General features: G+C 39.1%; 1 protein-coding gene across 3 annotated transcripts in view; it reads right to left on the minus strand.

The window, feature by feature from the left end:
• Positions 1–1,331: 1,331 nt before the first annotated feature.
• Chrdl1 (chordin like 1) overlaps positions 1,332–24,597 on the minus strand; it is a 134,634-nt gene continuing 111,368 nt past the window's right edge. For 2 of the 3 annotated variants that reach the window (XM_004659133.2, XM_004659132.3), the window contains exons 8-12: positions 20,960–21,128; positions 15,117–15,326; positions 8,738–8,905; positions 6,783–6,872; positions 1,332–3,736 (exon numbers count right to left, since the gene is read on the minus strand). In XM_004659133.2, the coding sequence (XP_004659190.1) occupies positions 3,606–3,736; positions 6,783–6,872; positions 8,738–8,905; positions 15,117–15,326; positions 20,960–21,128 (768 nt within the window). In that variant the 3' untranslated portion in view covers positions 1,332–3,605. The remainder of the gene's footprint in view (positions 3,737–6,782; positions 6,873–8,737; positions 8,906–15,116; positions 15,327–20,959; positions 21,129–24,597) is intronic. The other variant, XM_045140719.1, reaches the window with a different exon arrangement.

Genomic DNA, 24,597 nt, shown 5'->3' on the forward strand with positions numbered 1-24,597 from the left:
AGGTCAATAATTGTGAGTTTTAAGGCAGAATGGGATATTTCTTCTGGTTTTAGCCCATGCAACAGACTACCCCCTCCCCATTATCCACTATCTTCCACCTATTCGTTTCAATAGTACCTGTCATCTTTGTATTTGGATATGGTCAAATAATTCCTATGTATTAGACAAGTGAATTTCTTTGACATCCTTTGCTTTTGCAGTTTCTTTCTCCACCATGTTTCTCTTCACTCTGTTGGAGAGCTTTTCCAATGAGTTGTCGTTGTCCTCAGTTAATATCTCCAATTCCCCACCCACCACTGCTTACCTTGTATAGCCCACTCCAACTAGGCCTCCGTTCTGGTAACTCAAGGAACACTTGTCTCATGTTTCTAACCCCACTTATGGTGGTTTGAACTAGAATGTCCCCCATTGACTTATGTGATTGAAAACTTAATCCTCATTTGGTTGGTGGTGCTATTTGGGAAGGTTGTGAAACCTTTTGGAGGTGGAGCCTTGCTGGAGGAAATGTGCACTGGGATGGTCTTTGAGATGTTACAGCAGAGCTCTGCTTGCTCTTCCTACTTCCTCCCTGCTGATGTAATGGTATAAGCCAGCTTCATATTCCTGCCATGCTTTCCCTGCAATGATGGACTCTACCCTCTGGAACTGTAAGTCGATTTAAACTCGTTCCTCTCCTTAGGTTGCTTCTGGTTGGGTTTTTTGTCCCAGCATTGAGATGGTAACTGATACACCAATGTATCCTATTTTGTCTATTTTGATATCTTGGCAATAATTGATATTTTGACTTCTCTCTTAAAACTCTTTCATGTTTGACCTCTTTAATAGCTAGCACCCATTTAACTGGTATTGAGGATTTGAAGGCATTTAGTCTGTGATCAACATGTGTGAAATGATACTCTGGTTCTTAAATAAATATTGTGTACATGAAGAGTGGATAACAAATTAAAATTGAGGTCCCCTGAGAAGCTAATTCAGTGGTCTAAAGTGAAGCAAGAAATTAATGGTCATTTTCAGTGCCCTGCTATTGTTGAATATTCATGGTCAATGAAGGCTTGCTATACACAGACAATATTCTATTGACTTTATATGTACTGACTAAATTAAAACTCAGTACAAGATTTCAGGCAAACAGCAGCAGTATGACTATTATTCCATTTTACAGTGGGGACAACTGACAGCTGTCTCACAAATCCATGTAGCCTGACATCCAAGCTCACTCTGCTAACAATGATAATGTGGTATGACAGGTATGTCAAGCTGACTGTGAAATTACCAGGCCCACACACAATCTTTTAGCAAAGAGTCAATTACTCACATGACTTGTCTATTGATGGTTTCTCAAAATTAAAATTTTATTAACTTAAAAATCCAGTAACACAGTGACTACAGAAATAAGTACCATATTTCAGTACATGTCCTGTGAGATGAGTGAAAGGGTAATACTGTTATGTTACTCATACCTGCTTACATGAGCTAACTAGAAAATGGCTACAACTGCAAAATGGTGCTTATGATCTTTGTTGTCCCAAGTGCTTATGATACAAATAAATACACAAAAAGTACCACATCCATTCTTCTCTACTAGCTACAGGCTGTTTGGCCTCTTCCCCCTATGTCCTATGCCCTGACTTACCACAACTCTCCAGCTACTCCTTCCCACAGCCATTTGGAAAGGTGTACCCCTGCACCTGGATGCAGGAGTCTATTGAAGAAAGCTCTCTGGTGGTACACTTGAGACTAAGCTTTCAGAGAGCACCAAGCTGGGAAGGCTTTGGGGTGAATCATCTAGAAGTAGAAGGGGAATCATCAGTTTGTTTGAGGATCTGGTTACTAGTTTCCACATTATGGAAATTGGACTTCTTCTGAGAGAGGCAGCAGCTTACTAACCCTGACCCCACCAATCACACATATAATGTTTAATTTTTTTTATGCTTTTAGTCTAGGATGTCCAACACCCCTCTTCAGAGGAGAATGTATGTGATGGGCTGGCATGAAGCGTGTCTTGTAAAGCACTAGTTCCAAAGCCCTTGTGTCTCTTTCCTGGGAATAGATTCTTCTATTTCAGGTTTGGGTTTCCATAAAGTCTAGAATTTTCATATTTTTCCTACTGGCATTACATATAATAAGGAAAAACAAGTTCTCTCACCTGTTGTGGTCTTAATGTGGGAGATATGGGAATGCTGGCTCCTTAATATTTCTAAGTACTCATGAGAACTCATTCATGGCTCTCAGAGGGGTACAAATCCAGAAAGCATACTAAGATTCTTGCTGCAAAGAACTTACAGTTTTCCCACAAAGATGAATTCTAAAGCCAGTCCTCAGAATGGATAATTTATGTTGTGGTATTGGACTGCAAATAGACAATCGAGGAGCAGCCTTCTTTAGGATCCCTGATGCACATCCATGCTTGCAGACAAGGCAAGTATAGTAGTAAAGTTTAGGATAAAGAACATCACAGAAGCCTCAGCTCCCTAAATGAGCCCAGATTCTGAAGAGCCAACATTCAGAAGCACAGGAGGATTGAGCCTCTTTGAAAAGTGAAAAAGTCAACTCTTGTACTCAAAGAAGGAAAGCTGCCCTTTTAAGGAGAATCTATTAATTGTAGCTAAAAGTTCTGATTTGACAATGGTGGCCTGGAGAAAATTCGTAATGACTTATTAGCTAGTGAATTTTTATTCCGTGCAAACAAAAAGTTGGTTGGTTTGACTTTTATCAATTGCTTTCTTTAACAATTATTTTGCTTTGTATGGATTCAGTTTCAGAAAACTTTACTCAATTCTAACTTCTAACTAAACTTATGGATGCTCTACAGGTTCAGGGAGGAAAGAGAAAGGGTATCATAAGAAAAAATTATTTGCCACTTCAAAGTGAATGAGACCATGGAATAGTGCCCCTATTCTTCACCCTGTCATGGTAATTGATTACTTCAAAAACTACTTTAATGGCTTAAAGACAGAGCCTTCTGCTTATAATTTTCTACTTGTTCTAAGTACCAATAACCTTCATGGTACTTGAGAGCAAGAATCAAGAAAGAAGGGCAGAGTGGAGTCTGAGGTTTCATGTGTATGTATGTGCATATGAAGATGAGGAGTTCATTTTTGTAGTGGAACCCAAGGTTTCATGCATGCTAGGTAAGTGGTCTACCATGGATCTATATCTCCACCTAGAGTTGTTTATAATGAGCAAAAGACACTCTAGCATTCAAAGAGTACTTCATACAAATAATTGCTCAATATGACACAATTCGACCTAAGTTACTCCCTCTCTTTCATGTGAGCAGCTTTCTAGATTGAAACCCTGGTGTTTTCTTTGCATTTTTACATGTAAAGAATTGTGATTCTCAAAGCAACTAGAGTTATATTAGGGTGTGCTTTCTCTCCTCCCTCCACAAATCCTTCAAGCTCTTCTAGTTTCTTTAGAGGAGATGTTTGAGGGTTGGCACACAACTACACATGGAGAAGCAAGTTTTGCTGTGCCTGGCGTGAATAATTGACTGCATTTGAGTTTGGGGTTTTAGAGCACTGTTGAGTTAAGCAAAATGAGGCGGCAGTCCAGCTGCAGCTTGAGTTTTCTTGCTTGACACTATCCAATCCTCACTATTTCTCTTAACAGTGGCCCTTTTCAGATCTCTCCAGGTACAAAACCTTGACCAAATCTTCAAGCTCTGTTCTGCACACACGATTTGAACACATCTGGCTGATCTGAGCCTCTCCTTCAGTGAAGATCTTCCACTGGCCTAAAAGGCAAACACAAAACAGCCAAGAGGGCATAAGAGGAGAGCTGAGCATGTTAGGAATACAACCAATACTCCTTATCCACTTACTTACTTACTTACAAGGTGATTTGAAATATAATGGCAGGTAGTTTCAGAAAAAAAAAGCCCCACTTCCCCAATACTCTTCTAGGAGTAGAGATGGAAAATATGGCATGAAATGTTTTCTTCAATATACAACATTTGTAAGATTTCTCAAATATGCAATTGCCCTCAAAAGAATGAATCCTAAGCATTATTTTTGGAATTTTGGTAGTATATTTAGCACTTGTAAAATATTTTGTTAGCTATTTTCTTGCTTGTGGCTTACTTGGTTCCAGATTTAAAAAAAAAAAAAAAAAGGAAAGGCTTGTAGAAAACAATACCAATCATACTACTGTGGTTTTGCTTGCTCACTTAGAGGTATCACATAATGGTTGGGTTACTTCATTATCTACCAGCTTTTTCTCCATTTCTCCTATCCTTTATCAACAACTATTCACCTTGATTTTCTTCTATATCTACATTGTGCTTATGCTTCCTTGACAGCCCTAAATCCCTGCAATGGTTCCTTATGGTGGTCTACTTTCATATTTCTTCATATCCCTTTCCATTCTGGAAACTTGACTGTATAGCTCCCATTGCTTGTTTTCTCTTATTCACCTAGGATATCATCTTCATTCCTATTTTTACTCTTGTACTTATGGTACTGAAACCTGGAGAGCTCTGAGTCTAAGTTCAGACAACCTGTTTTGTGTCATTCTGCTTTGCCTAGCCATATGACAACACAATCCCCCCCGCCACTTCCTTGAGTTTGATTTTACTGTTCTATTCTCCCCTGGATTCATCATCTTTCTTTATTCTCTCAAACTCAGTAGAAAAGTAGAAGGAAAAAGGAACAGAAGGAACTAACTTCTACCAAAGCCTTATGATGTGTTACTTTCTGTAAGGCACATTTTCTGAAGAGGTTGGGCTCATTCTTTGTTCCCGATAGCCCCATTGGGTCAAATCATTACCCATTTCCTTCAGTTGCCCATAGTTTGAGGCACACAATGCTTACTGCATTTCACACCAAAATACTAACTTCTATGGACACAGAGTATTGGTGAAAGCCTTCTAGAACTTGGGCAGAGCCTTGCTCACAACATGACTATTGCAGTGAGATGGTAATTTCAAAAGTCATTCCGTGGATCCTTGGACTCTAGATTCTGTTCCCAGTAGTCCTTACTCATACAAAGCATTTCACAATGTCTGCATTCAAATTCTTACATTGTTTATTTTAATTTTTTATTAGTCATGCATAGGATCTACAATTGACTTCACTGACCATATTTCCAGCTCCTCAAACATCTTCATATAACTTTGTTCTAAGTATATAGCTCTTTTTCACAAACAACTACTTATTTTTAAGTTTCATATTGGCAAATGTTATTATACCCTTTCTATAAAGCTGTTAATACTGGAGTCATTCTACACTCATTTTTCTCCTTGTTGATTTAACCGTAGAAACATCTCTGTCAGTGACCTCTTCTACCTTGTTTCACTGATTTAGTACAATACATTACCTTCCTAGTTCCCAGTCCTGCTAGGTTTGCAACTGATAGTCCACTCCACACAGCAAGGGCCTCATTGTAAGTGCCAGAAGTGAATGTACCATTCATCTGACAATAAACCTCCACTAGGGGTCTCTGGTCTGGATATCAAGTCCAACTTCTATGTACTACAAATTTGGCTCCTCACAGAATAACTTTGTCAATGCAGGGGCTTAATGAAAATATTCAGAAGCCCAAAGACCATTTTTATATCCCTATGCTGTTTGCAATTTCACAGCAATTTACATCATTACTTGCTTGCATGTAAACTTGTCTCTGGCTTCTTCAAGGCTCTCTAACAACTTCCTACCAACTCTTCAGCTTCCAGTGCACACTATGTGGCCTTTATGATCCTTCCTCACCCCCACCCACATTTCTTGTTTGCTCCGGTATGAATCTTCTCTTAGGCTGCACTCTCTCCCTGCACTGATTTCTTGACCTGTTGCCCAGTCACACCCTTCTCATTTAAAAACACACCTCCTCCCCGAAGCCTTCCAGACTAAACCAGACTAAGACCACCTGGCTCTCATTTCATTGTTCTTTGCAGATTACCCTGAGTATTAAGGTATTTAACTCCTCAGAGTTATGCTAATTCACACTGAAGGCCTGTTCATGTTCTGTCTCGCCCATCATAAATCCCAGTGGATAGAAATGTGGTGCCTTTTATTCCATTAGATGTGCTCCCTAACCATCCCCACTCCAGAGCCCTGCAGTATCTAGTCCCTAAGCTCCATCTAGTGTAGAAAGTGAGAGAGCTGCAAGTCTGCCTGAATGCCTGAACGCTTTGAAAGGAAGGAACATGACCACCCACGGATTGTTCTAATCCTCAAAGATTTTTGCTACAACACAGGGATTAATGAGCATTCATTTTCTCTGTCTCTCAACCACACCACAAGAGAGCATAGCCTTCTAGATGTGAAGTCTTCACAACTATATCAAACCTGAAATCTCAAGAAGCTATCTTTAACCCTCAAGCAACTTGGTTTAACTGAAAGGCATGTTCAACCTATGGCTAATGAGGCACCTATGGATTCATATGGTCTAGAATACTTATGAATTACAAACTTATTTAAAGCATTATGTGATTATTTTGACCTTTTAATGGATGGTTCTTGAGTGTAAACTCTGTATATGATAAAACTGTATCCCACTATCATAACACTGAACAAATCTGGTAGCAGTTTCATTCAAGACACTTAGGAATCATTGACCCGAGGTAGCTTATACACAGACAACACCTGGATTTGTATTCATCATGACCAAGGTTTTCAGTTCACATTCAGACACTGCTATTTTCTGCTTAGTTACCAGAGAAGAAATAGAACATGCCCTCATGTTGATACTGAGCGTTGTTAATGTTCACAGAGACAAGTGTGGCTATGCAGTGTTGTGAAACAAAATGTGTTTTCCAGGGAGGAGTAAAAAGAGGTACCACTTACTCAGTGTTGTCCGGGTCACCAGTTTGAAGTGATGGAATTCTTCAAACATCCGCTTGGAGATCTTCTCAATGTGGAAGTGCTGGAGGATGCCTGGGGAAAAGCAAAAATCAGAGCAGGTGGTGAAATATACTCTATCTCTTTCTGGAAACACAGATCCCTTTTTCTCCCTAGGCTGAGCATATCATCTCATTACCAGGGCTTAGGAGTATTGAGCTGGGCTGTGTAATCTGCTTAACCAGGAACTTGGATTGTTCAATGGCTTTAATTGATTCCATTTGTTTCTTTGGCTCACTGGCCTCTCTTTGGCTTCTTCAGGGACTGGAGATAAGGGGGATAGTACTGCTGACCAAGGGATACCCTCCTAGGAAAAGCCACATGGAATTAAGCATAGATGCTGGTTGGAGCTTCTGTAGCCAGACACAGTATTAGAAATTCTGCCTTCGGCTACAATTTGGGCAAACTATGTCAAACCAGTGCCAAACCATGCCCTACTGGCTAAAAATGAAAGCCAGCAGTAGAATCACAGCCCATTCAAACCATGGCTCAGAGGTCTATAAGCAAAAAGGCGATAAAGCCTATGTTTCTCTGTTTCCAGGAAGCACCAACCTTGATAAACGTGCATTGCGGACAGAGGATATATATAATTTCAAGTTGCAAATCATCCATATACTTTAGTGAGCTGAGGGATATGTGATCATGAATACTGGGCACAATGATGGACAAGCCAAAAGGCCAGTGCTTTATCTCAGATGGTGAGTTACATATGGGTTATGGAGTTAAAGATGGAAAATGAACATGCCTTGATTTTATAAAATCAAACTGAATACAGCTAAAATGATTTGTGTATTCTAGCATATTTTCTTAGTGGTAGACAGGAGTCTATTCTTTGGAGAAAGAAAGGTTATTGAGGAAAAGGACAGAAAGGAGTCCCACAAATACTACTGTAATATTTCTGAAGTATGGTCCCAGTCCTACCTGCATCAGCATCACTTCTCTGTCTTAACAATGAAAATATTTAGACTACCCCACGACTACTGAATTTTTATCTATGGGTTAAAGTTAGGGAACAGAAGTTTAATGTGTGTCTATTAATGTACTGAAGCATGCATACATTTGTGCAGTTTTGGACCTTAGCCTGGTGCAAAAGGAACTATATTATTGTAAAATGAAATCTCACCCCTACAATGTGGACTCTTGTGTAACTTGATCATACTAGATCAGCACTGCCCTTGAACATGCTACATGATTTGATAGCTATAGGAGAACAGTGAAGGGAACTTGTCATGTGGTGGTAGTCACTGTGATCAGAAAAGCACCTGGGCATCATGACTGGAATTGTTTCAACTAAGACTGAAATCTTCTTGAAGGTAGAAAGGATGGGCTCAGTTTATCTCACTGCAGAATACACAACATGATCCCATGTACTTAGTTCACACTGAACGAATGGCTTTTCTGTTTGTTGAGCTTTGCATTGGAAAGGTAGACTACAGTTTGATAGTTTTCAATCCTAGCCATACATTAAAATTGCCTGTGAAGCTTTAAAGGACTACATAGGTGCATAGGATTTTCTCAAACCAGCAAATAAGACTCTGAAGGTAGGCCTCAAGTAGTTGATATTAAAATTAAAGCAACAAGCAAACAAATTAAGGCACAAAATTTCTTGCCCAATGATTCTGATATGCAGTCAGGATTAAAAACCCATCCTTTAGCTTTTAGTAGCATGAGGAAAACAAGGTCCATCTTGAGCACACGTTAAGATTTAAAGGTCACAATAACATCTGTTAGATACCTGCTAGTTTCTAAGCAACAGTATAACTTCTGACCCAGAAGAACATACTGAAGAAAAATCAAGGTGAGTCTTACATTCTCAGGCTCCCTCTTACAAATATACCCACCCACCCACACACACGCACACACACTCACTCACACACACATGCGCGCACCATCTTGCTCACCTTTTCGAATGGTCCAAACATGGACCTCTACTTGAGGCGGTCTCTCAGTCTCCAGTGCTATTTTTCTAGTAGTCTCCCCATCTTCCATAAATACAGATTCATACACAGGCATTGTTTCTTCTCCACAAAAGTAACCTTTACTGTCAAAGTTTTGGCTTGGAAGTTCTTCTAGAACCAGGAAGCAAGTAGAGTTTTGGCATGGTTTTCTAAAACTAGAAGTGAACTTCTGCATTTATCCAACTCACTATTCATAACATCTTACACATCAGAATGGCAAACAAGAACATACTGAGACAGAGTTCCCATCTTTACCTTATTTGTTCACCTTAAGTAGCCATTATAGTAGCCACCAAATCACCAAGACATATCTAAGCCCTCGTCATCCCACATGATGACAGACTCCAGAGTTGTGCAGGACATACCTACACTAAACTGGATCTTCCTATATCCATCACTGAGAAGTGTACTTTTACAGGGAAGAACACAGCTAGGTACAAACCTCTTAGGTATTTCAGGGAACACTGGATTTGCCATACAAGGTCAGGATTATGTTCTGTCTACTCAAGGGTTGCCAAGTGAGGCCCAGGAAATGGGGCTGACAGAGGGCCTTGGTTTACTTTCTGACATCAGTTACATATACTTAGAAAACATTCATGACAGTCATCTATGTGCATATACTTGCCCAACGGATCTCTTCAAATTGGCTTGACATTTCTGAATGCTCTTTGATTTGTTTGTAAGGGGAATGATAATACTGGATCAGCACCAGTGCCAAAGCCTAGATGTCATATTAGTCATATGTATGCTATGCCAAGTTAATGGTTGGGAGTCACAAAAAATGGTCAAATTCCTCATCTGTGGATCATTTAATGTGTAATCTAAACTTGAATTTCAGCTACTAGCAATAAAGGTACCAATTTCCTAATATTTCCCATTCTACTGAATCTTTTCCTCAGATCCCTACCAAACATAAATTCTCCTGGATGGTTATCAGTGAATTCTTTCTTTGCTAGCTTCTTATTCAGTATCTTCTTCAGCTTAAAGTGTCACTTAAAGTGTCCACTCAAATCAGAAGCAACAGGGAGAAGCCTTAGACCCCCCTGAAAACTTTGAGTATGTGCAAAAGCCATTTGTTAGAATATTAGAATTGTCAGGGATGAAACCACTGAGGATAATTTCAGATCTTTGGCTCAAACTGGGGAGACTCACTGTCAGCCAATCAGACACATTGAACTAGATGTTGTAATCAAATTATTACTGTATTTTTTGCTGACCTGATTAGCTTTCCCAACCCCACCACCATTTGGCACTGTATGAACAAAAACCATTTATTCTCTTGTCAATTCCAGGTTGGATTACTCAATTTGTGGATTATTCTAGAGTCAAACTTCCTTTTTCCCTTGTTTTTCTTTATAGGATATTTAATTAGTTGGAAAGTCATTGTTTTTTTGTCTCATTAGGCAATTAAGGGCTATGTGTTAATACTTTTCAAGTGGGAGAGAGGAGGCCATTCAGTGTATAGGGACTTCTATATATTCAGTTACATCTGCTATGAACTTTGCTCATCAGCTTAATGCTAGCTATGGCCCTGACATATGAAATTTAACCCATGGTGGTACTAGAAATACTTGACATCTACACAAAGTTCTCCCAGCATCCTGCAGAGCTATCCTCAACAACCTTCTTTTAATATCCAGACTTATAAGACTGAAGGAGTCTACAAACAACCCTGTTAGTGACTCAGACCTGAATGGCACTTGAAGCTATGACATGAGGCAAATTTTGTTTTCAGAAGGACCTATTCAGTAACATCTTTCCCTTTCCACATTCTCCATGTTCAGGTACTCCACCTCCATGATTATCTGCCCTCATTTACTTCCATGGAATCACTTCACATGAGAATGCTCCTGTCTTGAGTCCCTGGAACTAAGAAATTTTGAAAGCATTCCTTTGGGAAGTTGCAATGACTGATAGAAGAGAGTTGTTTTCCCAGCCCAGGAAACTTTTATGTCAAAACTGGGGTACATTTTGCCCAAATCAAAAAGAAACGTGTAGGGAATTTCAGGTATTAGGATGGCACCATGGATATGAGAGATGATTAGGAGAATCTTTGGGAAGTATTAAGACTTACCTAATCCTGTAGGTGACCACTGATGTACAAGATAAGGCTATTTTCTATCAGAGCAAAGGGAAATCTGTATCATTTACATTGGCTGTAGCCTGTTACTAGAGGAGTCTGTGATCATTTGTTATGATGAAACTTGGCTTAACCATTGGTGAATTTTGTTTATCTTCCCCTATTGACATAATTAATACCACTGCGTTTTTATTCCTTCAACATCTTTTCACATTCTTTTGTCTCTTTTCCTTTAGGTCATGGTCCATTATTGTTTTGATTTGGGCAAAAGTAATCTGTAGGAATATTAGAATTGTTGAGAATGAAACAACTGAGGATTGAATCTTGGATCTTTGGCTCACATTGGGGAGACTCACTGTCAGCCAATCAGACACATTGGACTTTATTGCTGTGACCCTCACATTTGTTACCTCTTTGCATCACTCAAGACACTATCCAAGTATCACCTTTTTAGAGAAGCCTTCCTTGACTACTCTTTTAGAAGTCTTTCCTTCCACATTCCCTATATTATTATTGTTTTCTTTTTCTTCACAGTTCTAATCACAGCCTACAATGATGAGGATGATTTTGCTTCACCGTTTTAAATCCACCAGAATGCAAGAACTACTCTAGCCTTTGTCTGTCTTATTCATCTCTTGTCAGTGTTTGTAACAGTATTTTGCATGCAAGGGGTACTTAATACATAATTCTAGATTGAATGCATGAATAAGAGCATGTCCCTAATTCTCTGCAGTTGCTGAATATCTCAAGAAGATGCCATGGGCTATTTAGATAGTGATCCTTGAGTAACATTCAGACAATCAGGAATTGAAATTCTCTCTGTCCATATTGCACAAGAAATCCATCTCCACATATTTGAGCATGGTGGAAAACAGGAAAAACAGCTCCAGAGAAACTGGTTTAGTCAGTCAGATAATTCAATATATTAACAATTGGGATTCTGGAAAGCAGTTTTCTTTTTAAACAATAACTTTTATTATGTTTTTCAAGTGATGAAAGCAATACATGTTTACTATTGAAAATTTGGAAAATACAAACATAAGAAGAAAATAGGAATAGTTGATAATTATGTTACCAAAAGATCATCACTGTGAACATTCTGCCATGTTCTCTTTAAGGCTTAAAAAAATCTAAGCATACATAAACTTTCTCAACACAAAAAGCAATTATAATACACATGTTTTTGTAGCTTGCTTTTTGTACTTAATGTATTGCAAACATCTTTTTCATGCCATCAGTCTTGGTCTGTGATACCTTTATAATATTCCACAGTGCAACAATTCCATAGTTCCACCATTCCTATCCATACTGGTAGATTTCTAAAAAATATCTTTGCAATTTTTCACTAGTATAAAAAGCACTGCAGCAGAAATCCTTGTTTGTGTGTCTTTGTGTATGTCTCCATTTATTTTCTCAGGAAACTTGGAAGTGGGGTTGCTTATCCAGATGTTTTTGTAATCATTGCCAACATGAGAGGGAAATTATTTTCAAAAGTAATGCCTATTTATGTCCTGCTTTCACAACTTTGTATTTACCTTTTTATTTGAATCACTTGTATTAAGAAATGTCTAAGCACACATAAAAATGGCATTTGGTCTGAATGTCTGAGATTCAAATTGGAATGTTAAGAAGTGAGTTTTTCTTATCTTGGATATTTATGTATCTATTATTACTCCTGAAAGTATCTTGTATTACCTTCTTTTTTACAGGGAGAGAGAAAGAGAAAGAGAGTGGGTGCTCCAGGGCTTCCAACCACTGCAAATGAGCTCCAGACACATGCACCACCTTGTGCATCAGGGTGATGTGGGTACCAGGGAATAGAACCTAAGTTCTTAGGCTTCACAGGCAAATGCTTTAACTGCTAAGCCATCTCTCCAGAACTTGTATTAGTTTTTTTTTTTTAACTATAAATGTTAGACCTTTGTTATGAAGTGTCTTAAGATATTTGAGGCTTCAGTGAGATCACAAGCTTGGAAGTCACAATAAGTCATCATGTTTGGGTGACACCATTGTCCATATCATTCTTTATAATGTACTCACTTCTTACCACTAATAAGGACACTTCCTTATGAACTTTAATATCTCACTTCTACTCAATATAAGCTAGCTTGTGTCCTTCCTATCCACACACTACTCCATGTACTGTGGAAGACAGAGGTCATTATACTGAGAAAGATTTTTTATAATAGATTTTCATTCTACATTTGCAAGGGGAGGGGGCAAAGGGAGAAAAGGAGAGAGAATGGGCACACCCACACCAGGGCCTCTTGCCACTACAAATGAACTCCAGGTACATGCACCACTTTGTGCATCTGGCTTTATGTGGGTACTGGGGAATTGAACCCATGCTGTCATCCTTTGTAAGCAAGCACCTTTAACCATGAGCAATCTCTCTAGCCTCGTTGAGGAAAATTTTGTTTGTGCTTAAGTTAGTGCTTTGGAAGCTTTAATATAATATAATTAGAATCACCTGGGAATCTTCTTAAACTGTTAATTCTGATTCAGTAAATGGCAAGAGGGTCTAAGAGTCAGCTGCTGTAAGTAGTTCCCAGGTCCATTGGTCCATGAAGCACATTTTGAGTGAAATGACCATATATAAGCCACTATGGGCCACAATACTGGTTACCAAACCTTCCTGCATATATACATAGTCTGTGATCTTTCTTACAAAGGTATTATTGGCAACTTTTACATATGAAGATCATGTAATTTGATTATAATTCCCTCTCAATATTTCTTTAAAAGAATTCCAAAGCCCAATCCATAATTCACATCCATTAAATCATAATGTTTGGGGATGGGACCCTGGTGTTTTGAGACACTCTCAAGGGATACCAATGTACAGTGAGTTGGGAACCACTGGCTCATATAAAAGTATCCAATGAATGCACATAGACTAACTGCATGTTTGCTGGCTCACCACAGTGGATAGTGAAATTGGAAGGAATATATGATTTAGTTCTCTGTCTACATTTAAAAGTGTTTGTTTTTCCTCTGGCTTTATATAAACTCTTTGCAAAAGGCCTAAGATATGATGAATTCGTGTTCTTGGAGTTGCTAGTTCATTGACTGTAGAATGTTGGGATGGGAGGACCCTAGGTGAACAATTACTTTAAACATCTCATCTTTCAGGAAATGACAGTGAGGCTAACAGGGGTGAAATAGCATGGTCTAGATCATATAGGAAACCACTGGCAAGACAGGGTTAAAATACTTGATTACTCCTCCCACACTCTGTCACTCTCCATATTACAGACTACACTTTTATGAAGTTCATGTCTAAAAGTCATGCTTTGACTAAATTGAATACTTTGCATGGAAAAAGACAATGGGTTGGAAATGATCTGGGTTCTAGGCCTTTTATTATTAGTTCTGTGATTCTGGGTAAGTGGCTTGATATACCTCAGGTTTCTTCTCTTTAAAATGTATGTAATGTAGTTACAGGATTTTAGTGTTGGAGAGTAGGGAAATGAGATAAAGAGGTTTTATAACAGATACTAATATACACATAAAAGAAGTTATTTTTGTTTTTCTATAGCACAGTAGATAGTTGACTACAGTCAAAAACAATTTATGATATATTTCAAAATAACTAGAAGTGTCTGAAGATTCTAAACACATAGAAATGATAAATATTATAGGAGATGAAATAATTATTATTACCCTGATTTGATAACTATACATTGTATACATTTTCAAATTATCACATTGTTTTCCATAAGTATATACAAATATTATGCCTAAAAATAATGAAAATGTAAAAAATTATATGGGACTCAGAGATTAACTGTCTTACTTTTTTACATTCAGCTGATGAGGTCTAGAGTGGCGATGGATATAACATATTTTCATGGTCATACAATTACTTAAGATTTGGATCAGAACCTGGTCTACTTCCACTACAACTTAACAGTCTTTCATCTGAAATGGGTAATGGACATGGCTTGAAATAAGTCAAAAATGATAAGAAATGAAAAGTGTGACTGCTTTTCTTAAAATTGTGATAACCTAAATTTTACTAGTAGAAAAGAAAATTCCCAGCATATTTCTGAGTAGTAAATTTCTTCCAAGAAACCATATTATCAATCTCTTGAGAGAGGAAAGAATGAAGTTCATTCTTACTAGAATTATTATCATTAGAATTATATAACCGGCCAATCCTGTTTCCAATGCCCAAAGAAAGTTAGAAAGGATTATGTGTGAATGTCTGTCAACCAAAGGCAGTGCCTCCAACCAACGCACCTTTTGCCTTTTTACCTGGACACACCTTGCAGCACTTTCCATCTATTTTTTGAGGATACTTGCAGGGATATCGATTGGGGCAGTGAATTTTCTTACACTCTTGCTTGGTGACATTACAAGTGCACAGCACACATTCCACAATACCAAATGCCCTGAGATTTGGGTGCCAGGACTCGCCATGAGAATAGGTTTTTCCATTGGAAACACACACTGCAAGAGAACATAGGACAGTGTAAATTAAAGGCAAGGGTGCTAAGATGGTTGACTATGCTCAGAACCCAAGTGGTGAATTCCACAAGACTCCTTTGTTCTTGACATGGGAATGGAGATGCATTTACAGAGCAGTCTTTTTTTTTTAAAATTTTTTTGTTCATTTATTTATTTATTTATTTGAGAGCGACAGACATAGAGAGAAAGACAGAGGGAGAGAGAGAGAATGGGCGCGCCAGGGCCTCCAGCCACTGCAAACGAACTCCAGATGCGTGCGCCCCCTTGTGCATCTGGCTAACGTGGGACCTGGGGAACCGAGCCTCAAACCAGGGTCCTTAGGCTTCACAGGCAAGCGCTTAACTGCTAAGCCATCTCTCCAGCCCCAGAGCAGTCTTTTTGACCACAGCACAGTTTGGCCCATGCTCGACTATTCACAGTCACCCATGTTCATCAGTAGCAGCCTTTGGATGCTTCCAAATAGTGTGACACATAGTGGGCAGTCAATTTTTTTTTTTAAGTGGAAGGATGAATTAATGTATAAAAGTAGGGTTCTTCACACTTGTCACAAATTCCTGAAAATGAATCTGGTAGAGTGTAGTACTATTAATATTTTGAGTATCATAAATGTTTTGTATGACACAAGTAGATGTACTTGTGGGTTTGATAATTTCCTAGACAAATCTACTATCCAGAAGGCCACATGCAAAACCATGACCCTTTTTTTCCAGATCTTTAATCAAATCCGTTAAAAATGTCAAATGCTATGAAAGTCTGATCTCCCCATAGATGGATATAGAACTCAATACTATTGGCTTACCTCTGGTGTAGGAAGGGAGGAGTTAAGACAAAAATGAAAAGAAAAGGACCCATATCTCTCAAATAACTTGTGAAGGGGATGGCTTTTTATGACCTTAATCTTCAGGACCTTTTATTCAGTTTCCCACCTGGCTCTAACAAATCACTGCCTAATCCAGAGATATCCTTTGAGCCTTAGTCATTTGCTGAGGGGAAGTATAGTCATTGTCCTCCTGTTTCCTGTGGGGTCTTGAAAGAATAAGCATCGGGGCTGCAGGCTGTGGGTCTGATGAAGGAGGAGGGCCATAGGAACAACCTTCCATGCATAGTAACCCCAAACTTACTAGGCTACTACCGTATGGCATGGAGGTAGGCTCCAGGTTAAGAAGTGCACAGACAAGGCTGTGAAGATGGGATGTCCAAGAAGGATTGTTCTCCCTTTCTGGGAGGATGAGACTGAGGAGATTTGAATCCATGATTTGGTCCGAGTGTGTCTTTCATTATACCCAACACCTCATCACACTCAGGAAGACCTACTGGCACCCCAATCAACAACATCTTCAGCATAGGATATATCACTTTGGGCAGGGCTGAGGGAGAAAAGCCCCACTTAGGGCGTTTCTAGGAATTGACTGATTTGGCTGCAGAACGGGATCAGGATGAATCATTAGGCTATTTATTTCTCATCAAATCCACTGGGTCACATTAAGAAATATGAAAGATATTGGCAGTCTTTTTCTATAGTTTGTAAGAGCTGTTAAGAGTACTGGACCTTCTACTGGGTCAGTCCACAGAAATATTTCCAAGAACCTAAACTGGAGAAGCTTGCCAGATTACAGTGAGTCATAGCAGATACCTAAAGTGTGAGGTTCAGGGCCATGGAAAAGTTAATACAAATTAAGTGGAAGGTGTTGCTTTGTCACCCGTTCTTACCTCTTCCCTCCCTCTCCAGATGATTACCCTCCCTTTTCAACAATGTGATCAAGTGGGCACAGAATATGCATCAAGAATATTTAGGCTAAAATGTCACATGCTCTCTCTCATATGTGCATACTAGCTACAAATGTTTAGACTTGTATATGAGTTGGAATAAAAATCAGTAGTAGAGGCCAGTAAGCTAGAAAAGGGATATAAAGAAGGGAGGAGAGGGGAAGATTTAGGGGATGGTATTTTATATATGTAAGTAGATGGACAGATTACTGGGGGTGCAATGGCCTAAGCAAGGTCATGGGGAGAGATTGAGTAAAAGAAGGGTGGAGGTAGGGTTAATCAAAATTCAAGATGTTGTGAATAAGCCATATGGAAATCTACTTTTTTGGATAATGGTATAACCCAGAATTCATAGACTGTTACTAGAAAAATTTCAGTGCCAGGGATGGGATACTTTCCAGTGAGTTGTTGGCCAGATTGGTCCTTGATGACCCCAAAATATTATAGGCTATTGCCAAGGCTCCTGGTCTTCCATCAGAAATAGATGATAAGAACCTACTGCAAAAATCTCCACATGCCTGAGCTGCAATGTCACTGAGAAATCAAGCTGGAGCTAATCTGAAAATCTCCTCCCTATAGACAAGCTGACAGAAAGCTAGAAAAAGCTGTACTGCCTGCAGCCCAATGGGACACAGAAGTCATCAGTTGTAAAAACAGTGGACACTGCAAGTGTCAAATTTGGCCAAATGACACAACAGGTGCAATAGTGGCACATTTTTATGGGGGAAACCAACTACTCTTTAATATGGTCTGGAGGACCACATAATGGGAAGGTATACATGCCTGGTACTGAAACCAAAGGGAAGCCTATGGCAAGAGAGGTCATGAGCCATAGGAGTGTAATGCCTGGTCTTGTCTTGCTAAATGCATATACTATGCTCACCAATCATCCCACAAGCACTTTACTTAACATTTGTAACCATATATTAATGCTACTCTCACTTTTGGATAAAGAAGCTTCTCTTCTCAGATTGCAGTGAGCACTGGGATGACACAAAAGGCACTATAGGGCTGAGAAGAAGTGACAGGAGTATTCCACACTAAAATACCCCTATCATATCTTCTAAGGCTCAGGGTCCATTTTGAAAGAATTGGAAGAAGGAATATAAAGCCAAAAAGAAGAGTAGGATGCAATCATTCAGACAGAAAATGGCCTAAATATCCATGATCTCTCAGTGTTTGGCACTACCTTCACAAGACCCTCATAATAGGAGGAAAAGATGACATCAAAATAAAAGACTAATGAAGAAAGGGAAGGAATATGATGGAAAATGGATTTGTGAAGGGGAAAGTGGGAGTGGGAATTATAACGGTTTATTGTTTGAAATTATGGAAGTTGTCAATAAAAATGTTAAAAGAGAATCTTTAGGCTGAATCCAAGTTCAAAATGGTACTGTCTCCTTTCTGTGACTTTAACAAGGAACCAACTGGATGAATTTCAGGAGAACCCATCATTAGTAAGAAAGCTCTGGAGAAGGGCTACATCTACCCTCTAAACCTCTGGACCAAAGAAACAGTCCAACCTGGGTAGGAGCCCACACTGTGCAGTAGAAGATAGTAAAGTTTGTACCCTAGAGGGAAACATAACCTCCTCTCTCCAACAAATTCTCAAGATGCTTATGAATCACCCACCTGGGGAGTTGGGAGGTGATGTGAAGACAAGGGCTTGTTACCGAACTCTCACAGAAAGGTTAGAAAGAAAAAAGGCTGTATCCAGATCAATGGGACAGCTAAACAAATGTAGGACATGCAGGCAATAAAGTGTTCACCCTCTAATGTAAATATGAAAAGGTCATAAGGAAATTATAGGATTTATAATCTTTAAAGACAATTTTCCAACTCTCTTTGTGTTTGTGTGTGTATACATATACATATACATATACATATACATATACATATACACATACATACATATATATATATATACACATACATACACACACACACACACACACAAACACATATATATGGTTTCAATACAAATGTATGTGTCCCATAGCCTTGGGTGTTTTAGATTAAGCTTCATATTTAAGCCTCCAGCAGTCAGCTGGAAGAGGTGTGTCACTGGGAGCAGATCTTGAGTCCAGCCATAGATGTGTAGAAAGCTAGTTTGTGCTCTGGTTGTCAGTGCTTGCTGGCTGTTGGTTGTGTCTCTCTGCTATGGATCTATGGAAATGAGCCAGCTTCTTCTGCCATGATGGAACTTCCCAAGCCTGTAATACTTTCATCCTATAAGCTGCTTCTGATCTGGTGTTTACTCAGCAACAAGAAGGTAAATGCAATAATGTATATGAATATACACATGTTAATGTGCCAACCAGAGAACAATGTTTGGTGTTATCCTCAGGTATTTTATCCACCTCTTTTTGAAACAGGGTATCTCACTGGCCTGAAGCTCACTGATTACCCTAGACTGACTGGCCAATGAGTTCTAGGCATCAGCCCTTCTCAACCTCCCTAGCATTGAGATTACAGGTGTGTGCCACTATATCTGGCATTTACATTGGTATTAGGTTCAAAACCTCAGGTCTTCATGGTTTCAAGGTAAGCACTTTACCAACTGAGTTACCTCTCCAGCCTCTCCCCTGTTTTTAAAGATTTGAAATACTTTCAGAGCAAACAGAATCTACTGGGGATAATTTAGGATTGAAAAGTCAAACTGCATCTTTATCTAGCTCCTCCTCCTTTCATCAGCTTTTATCAGGATGCCTTGGAACTTAAAAATAATAAATCTCAAACAAAGCACAGATAAATAATAAATATTTCCAACTAGTTCAATAACCACCCTTCTATTATGTTGCGTTTAGAATGTTCTTTTAAGCCTGTAAGTTTCAATAGTGATTTGATTTCTTATCTGCAATCTGAAATTTACATCTAACCAGGAACAGATGTGAGCAGCTAGCTTTGGCTTGACTGACTTTGTTGAGATTTATAGTAGGAGTTCTTTGTAAAGCATTGTTTTTCACCCATGTCATTCAATCATTTGGTTTAATAATTTACTTTTAACCTGTTCAGATAATTTCCTTTGATCCATTTTCCCTCTAAAGGAAACAAAATATGTCTGTGGTTTCACAAAAAGGAACCAGTTGAGATTTCATGCCAAAGATCTGGTTGACAGGATGCCTAGAAAACTAAGAACCAGTCAGTTATGTGAATTTCCCTTCTTCTCACCTCTGCTATTAGGGTTGGGAAAGTAGAATCCAGAGGATAGAGTACAGGAGAATATAAGGTCCATTGATCTATGTAGATGTTTCTGTAGCTGGTTCCCTGGCTGAGTGGGCTCCAGTGTTAACCTAATCTGTTGCCCTGATGCTTATCCAGGTGTTTTCTGTATTTTTCATGGATGTACTATTTCTATTGATGACCAAGTTGCTACATATTGAATCAAAAATCTCTAAGTATGGGCCCAGGATTATTTAAGAAGTGTCATAGGAGAATCTGGGGTATACTGAGTGATGGAAGGGCTATTTCTAAGGTATGGAGAAAAGTTTCAGAAGTATTTGGCACTGACTATCTTTGAATTTTGGGTGCCCTGTTTGTTAAAGACCCAAGAACTTTGCCCAAGTGACTTCCAACTCCAAGAGAGAAATGAGGAATTGCCGGAGGCTGTTGTAAAAGCACAAAGGGGGACTGGCTGCACTCTGCTATTTTGACTGCCTTTGGGGAAATATTAGGAGTCATCTGGAGTCTTCTTTTCAAACCTTTTTTTCAGACTTCACATTGAGTGATCCACATGTGGATCCATGCTATTTATGAAAGAAAAGGCCACTTCCCAGTTCTAGCTCTTTAAAGGGTTGGTATACTGAGGCCCTGAAGTGGATGCAATCTGAAAGGCAGCTAGCCCTTACCTTGTCCATGCTTGTGCTTGTTATTGATGACAATCTGCACAATCGTCCCCGATGCTTGTTGAGAATCCAGAAGAGCTCCCCAGTGACTTCTGGCTCCAGGAAAACGGGGAAGACCTCCAGCCTGTCGGCTTGGTGGAGGATCATAGTGAGAACGGGGATAAGAATGTCTCTATAAAATGAAAAGAACAAATTCAATGAAAATAGCCCTAACATATATGAAAGAATACATGATTTTTGTCTTTCTGGTCTGGGTTATCTCACTAAGAATACCCTCCCAATTTCACCCACTTTTCAGCAGATTTCACAACTTCAATTTGCTTTCTGCTGAGTCAAACACCATTGTGTGTATTCACTGCATTTCCATTATCTAGTCATCAGTTGATGGGCATCAAGGTTGGTGCATTTCCTAGCTACTGTAGGATCTTAACTTTTCATGTAAATAAAGGGACATAAGACTGAGTATGGGCTATGATTTAAGACAAGAAAACATAAGAGGGGAACAAAAGTTGATGAGATGGGGCTGGAGAGATACATACATATAAAGTTGATAATATATCCCCACTACCCTTTTTTGTTTCCATTCAGCTAAAGCCCTTCTTCTTCCCACTACATACTAGTGGATACATCATTGAAAAGAATGACTCCCTGCCCTTTAGTAACCACTGACTACCAGTAGCTCCTCAGGTAGCATAGGGACTCAAAATCCCTTCCACTATCTGTGATATCCTGGTAACTGGCCCTATATTGTGGAGATATCAGCAGCTACTGTGATGAACCCTGAATAATTTTTAATTGCATGTCCTCCTGTGCCCAGAGAAGTAAGAATGTGCTCAAGGGAAAGTAGCACTGGCAATTGACTGAGTTATTTTTTCCTCATTCTGTATAGAAGATTAGACTAGATTCATAGACAAACTTCTGAGGCAGAAAACAAACCCAAAGGCTCCAGTGTCCTTCCTGCTCAGAGAGTCTTACAATTCCCAGTTTAAGAGTTAAGGCAGTTGTCTACAACATAAGGCAGAAGGTTAACAGAGGTCAAAGGAAAAGCCTAATGTTCTGAGTAAATTATGAGGAGAAAGAAAGCTGCTAACTGGGGAGCCTTTGTGACCTGGGCCATGAACAAGGGGGTAGATTTTTTACAGGCATTTTGTGGGAAATAATCCAGTCAGAGGTTTCCAAGTTGAGAAGGTGTATCGGAGAATATAGAGTCCTGAAAAGGGAACAGTTTAAGGATAACATTCCAAAAGGAGATTGGAGTTAGGTCATGGAAGACTTTAAATGACAAGCTAAAGGGTGAACACCTTATTTGCTAAGTGATAGAGGTAGGGTATAGGTCAGAACTATGTTTTAAAGCACTAAACCCTGATATATGTTGGGGTAACTGGAGAGGATGAAAAGATAGGAGTCAAACATAGTCTTGATAAGATATGATAAGATTGGAACCTCTCTATATAGTCAAAGCCTTCATTTTGCTCATTGTCCTATGTGCAGAGCTTAGAACATTGTCTAGAATCTAGATGGAACCCATCCATAGTTATTAAATAAATGAAACTACAGCTCCTTTGGGAAGCTTGTAGTACATATAAATTCAAGAGAATGATGAACTTACTATTCCATCCCCTTTCTCCATCCCTGGAGCTGGAGTAGACTTCAGATAGAGGAGGACATATTAAATGAATACTGGAATCTTTAGTCTTACATACAAATAACATTAACTGTGTTTTAGAGGTGATTGTTAGGGTTGAAGAAGAGGAAATTCATTAAAACATTGCCTGGTCATTAAAAAGGAAGATCCTTACATTCCATGATGAAAGCAAGAGATAATCTAAGAATCATAGTTATGACATTCCACAACCCCACCATCCCATAAGACATTTATTAAAGTTATGTGCCATAGATATGGCTGTTGCAAGTTTAACTTTGGGAACTCATCTGCTCTCTTGGAAGAATGGAGGAATGAACAGAAGCTGGAATAAGGGGAACTTTTTTGACTTCTGAGAAAGACAACATCATTTTCTGTATCTAAGGGCCTATCCTGGTGTATTGAAATAAAAATTTATACAACTTAGTTTCCCACCAAAATTAGATAGCTTCTATTGCTAAAAACACCAGATGTGTCAGTTTCAGGACACTGAGAAAGCAAGCTGGAACTTAGCTGTAAGCCACTTCCTTACTGGCTAGGTGTCATAGTACTTTAAAGTACTATGTTGCCTTCTGGAGGTGAAAAGTCATTAATGGTCTTACTCAGCAGTGGACACTGAGCTATACAATCCAGCCAGGCAAGATGTCTCCGCTGGTGCAATAGTGACATGACTGTTATGGGAGTAACCAACTGCTCTCTGACTGGATTTGAGGCCTGCTACACAGGAGGGAATTTTTTCCTGGTACTGAAAACCTAGTCAAAAGTGTATGGCTTAGAAGGTCATAGGCTGTAAGAGGGAAGCTCCTACTGTGGTCTGATTAAATGGATATATTGTGTCAATAAAATAATTTGTTGTCATTTAAATGGATGAAACTTTAGCACAAATATTTTTCATCCTAACAATGGCTCATAAGCCCTTTTCTGCTATAATCAAATCACTCACTTTTGTAGTTACCTTTGTTGCTGGGACAATCATCCACACAAAACCAGTTTATGGAGGAAAGGGTTTATTTCAGGCTTACAGATTACAGGGGATACGTCACCAATGACAGAAGAAGCTGGATCACTTCCATAGAACCAGAAAGAGAGACACTACCAAACAGCCAGCAAACACTACTACCCAGAGTTCAAACATCTCTGAACATACCTTAGGGCTGGACTTAAGACCTGCCCTCAGTGACACACTGTCCAGCAGGATGTTAGAAACTTAAGTATCAAGCTTAATAAACATACCTCAGGGTCTGAAGAGATGGCTTGGTGGCTAAGGACACTGGCTAGCAAAACCTGAATCCCAAGTTTGATTCCCCAGTACTCACATAGAGCCAGATGCACAAAGTGGCATGTGCATTTGGAATCCATTTGCAGTGGGGAGAGGCCTTGGTAATCCATTTCCTCTCTCTCATTCTTTTTCTCCTTACTCTCTCCAGGCAAATGAATGAATGAGTAGATGGCTAAATAGATACTAAGAAAACACCCTCAGGCAATGGAGGGCATAGATTCATATTCAAAAAACCACACTTATGTTCCACAAAAGTCATTGCACATTGTTCTTTCTTTTTTGGAATTTGCCAAACTTTTGCTAAAGGAACACAGAAAAGAAAGTTTGCTGGGTGGGTGTCACACTGGTGCTAACAACACGGTTTGCAACTAGGATAGAATTAGAGAGGGCCATGACTACTGCGTCAGGGTATGTTGAAAGTACAAGATGTTCTCTACTTCACAGAGGTGAGAAAAAAAAAATGGAAAGCTCTCTTTCCGCACCAGAGACTAACATGATAAGAAAATAATGCAAGCCTAATAATAATAATAATAATAACAGTAATAATAATAAGCAGCAGCAGCAGCAGCAGCCTCGGAGTTTTATCAGAGGCCCTAGTTCAGACTCCCATGCCCTCACAATTTCAATGTCTAAAATGTCTTCCACAGGCTCATCTATTTGAATACTTAGCACCTAGCCAGTGATGTTTTAGGAAGATGTAGAGCCTTTGAAATGTGAGAT

The sequence above is a fragment of the Jaculus jaculus genome, chromosome X (assembly GCF_020740685.1).
Source record: "Jaculus jaculus isolate mJacJac1 chromosome X, mJacJac1.mat.Y.cur, whole genome shotgun sequence".
Lineage (NCBI taxonomy): Eukaryota > Metazoa > Chordata > Mammalia > Rodentia > Dipodidae > Jaculus > Jaculus jaculus.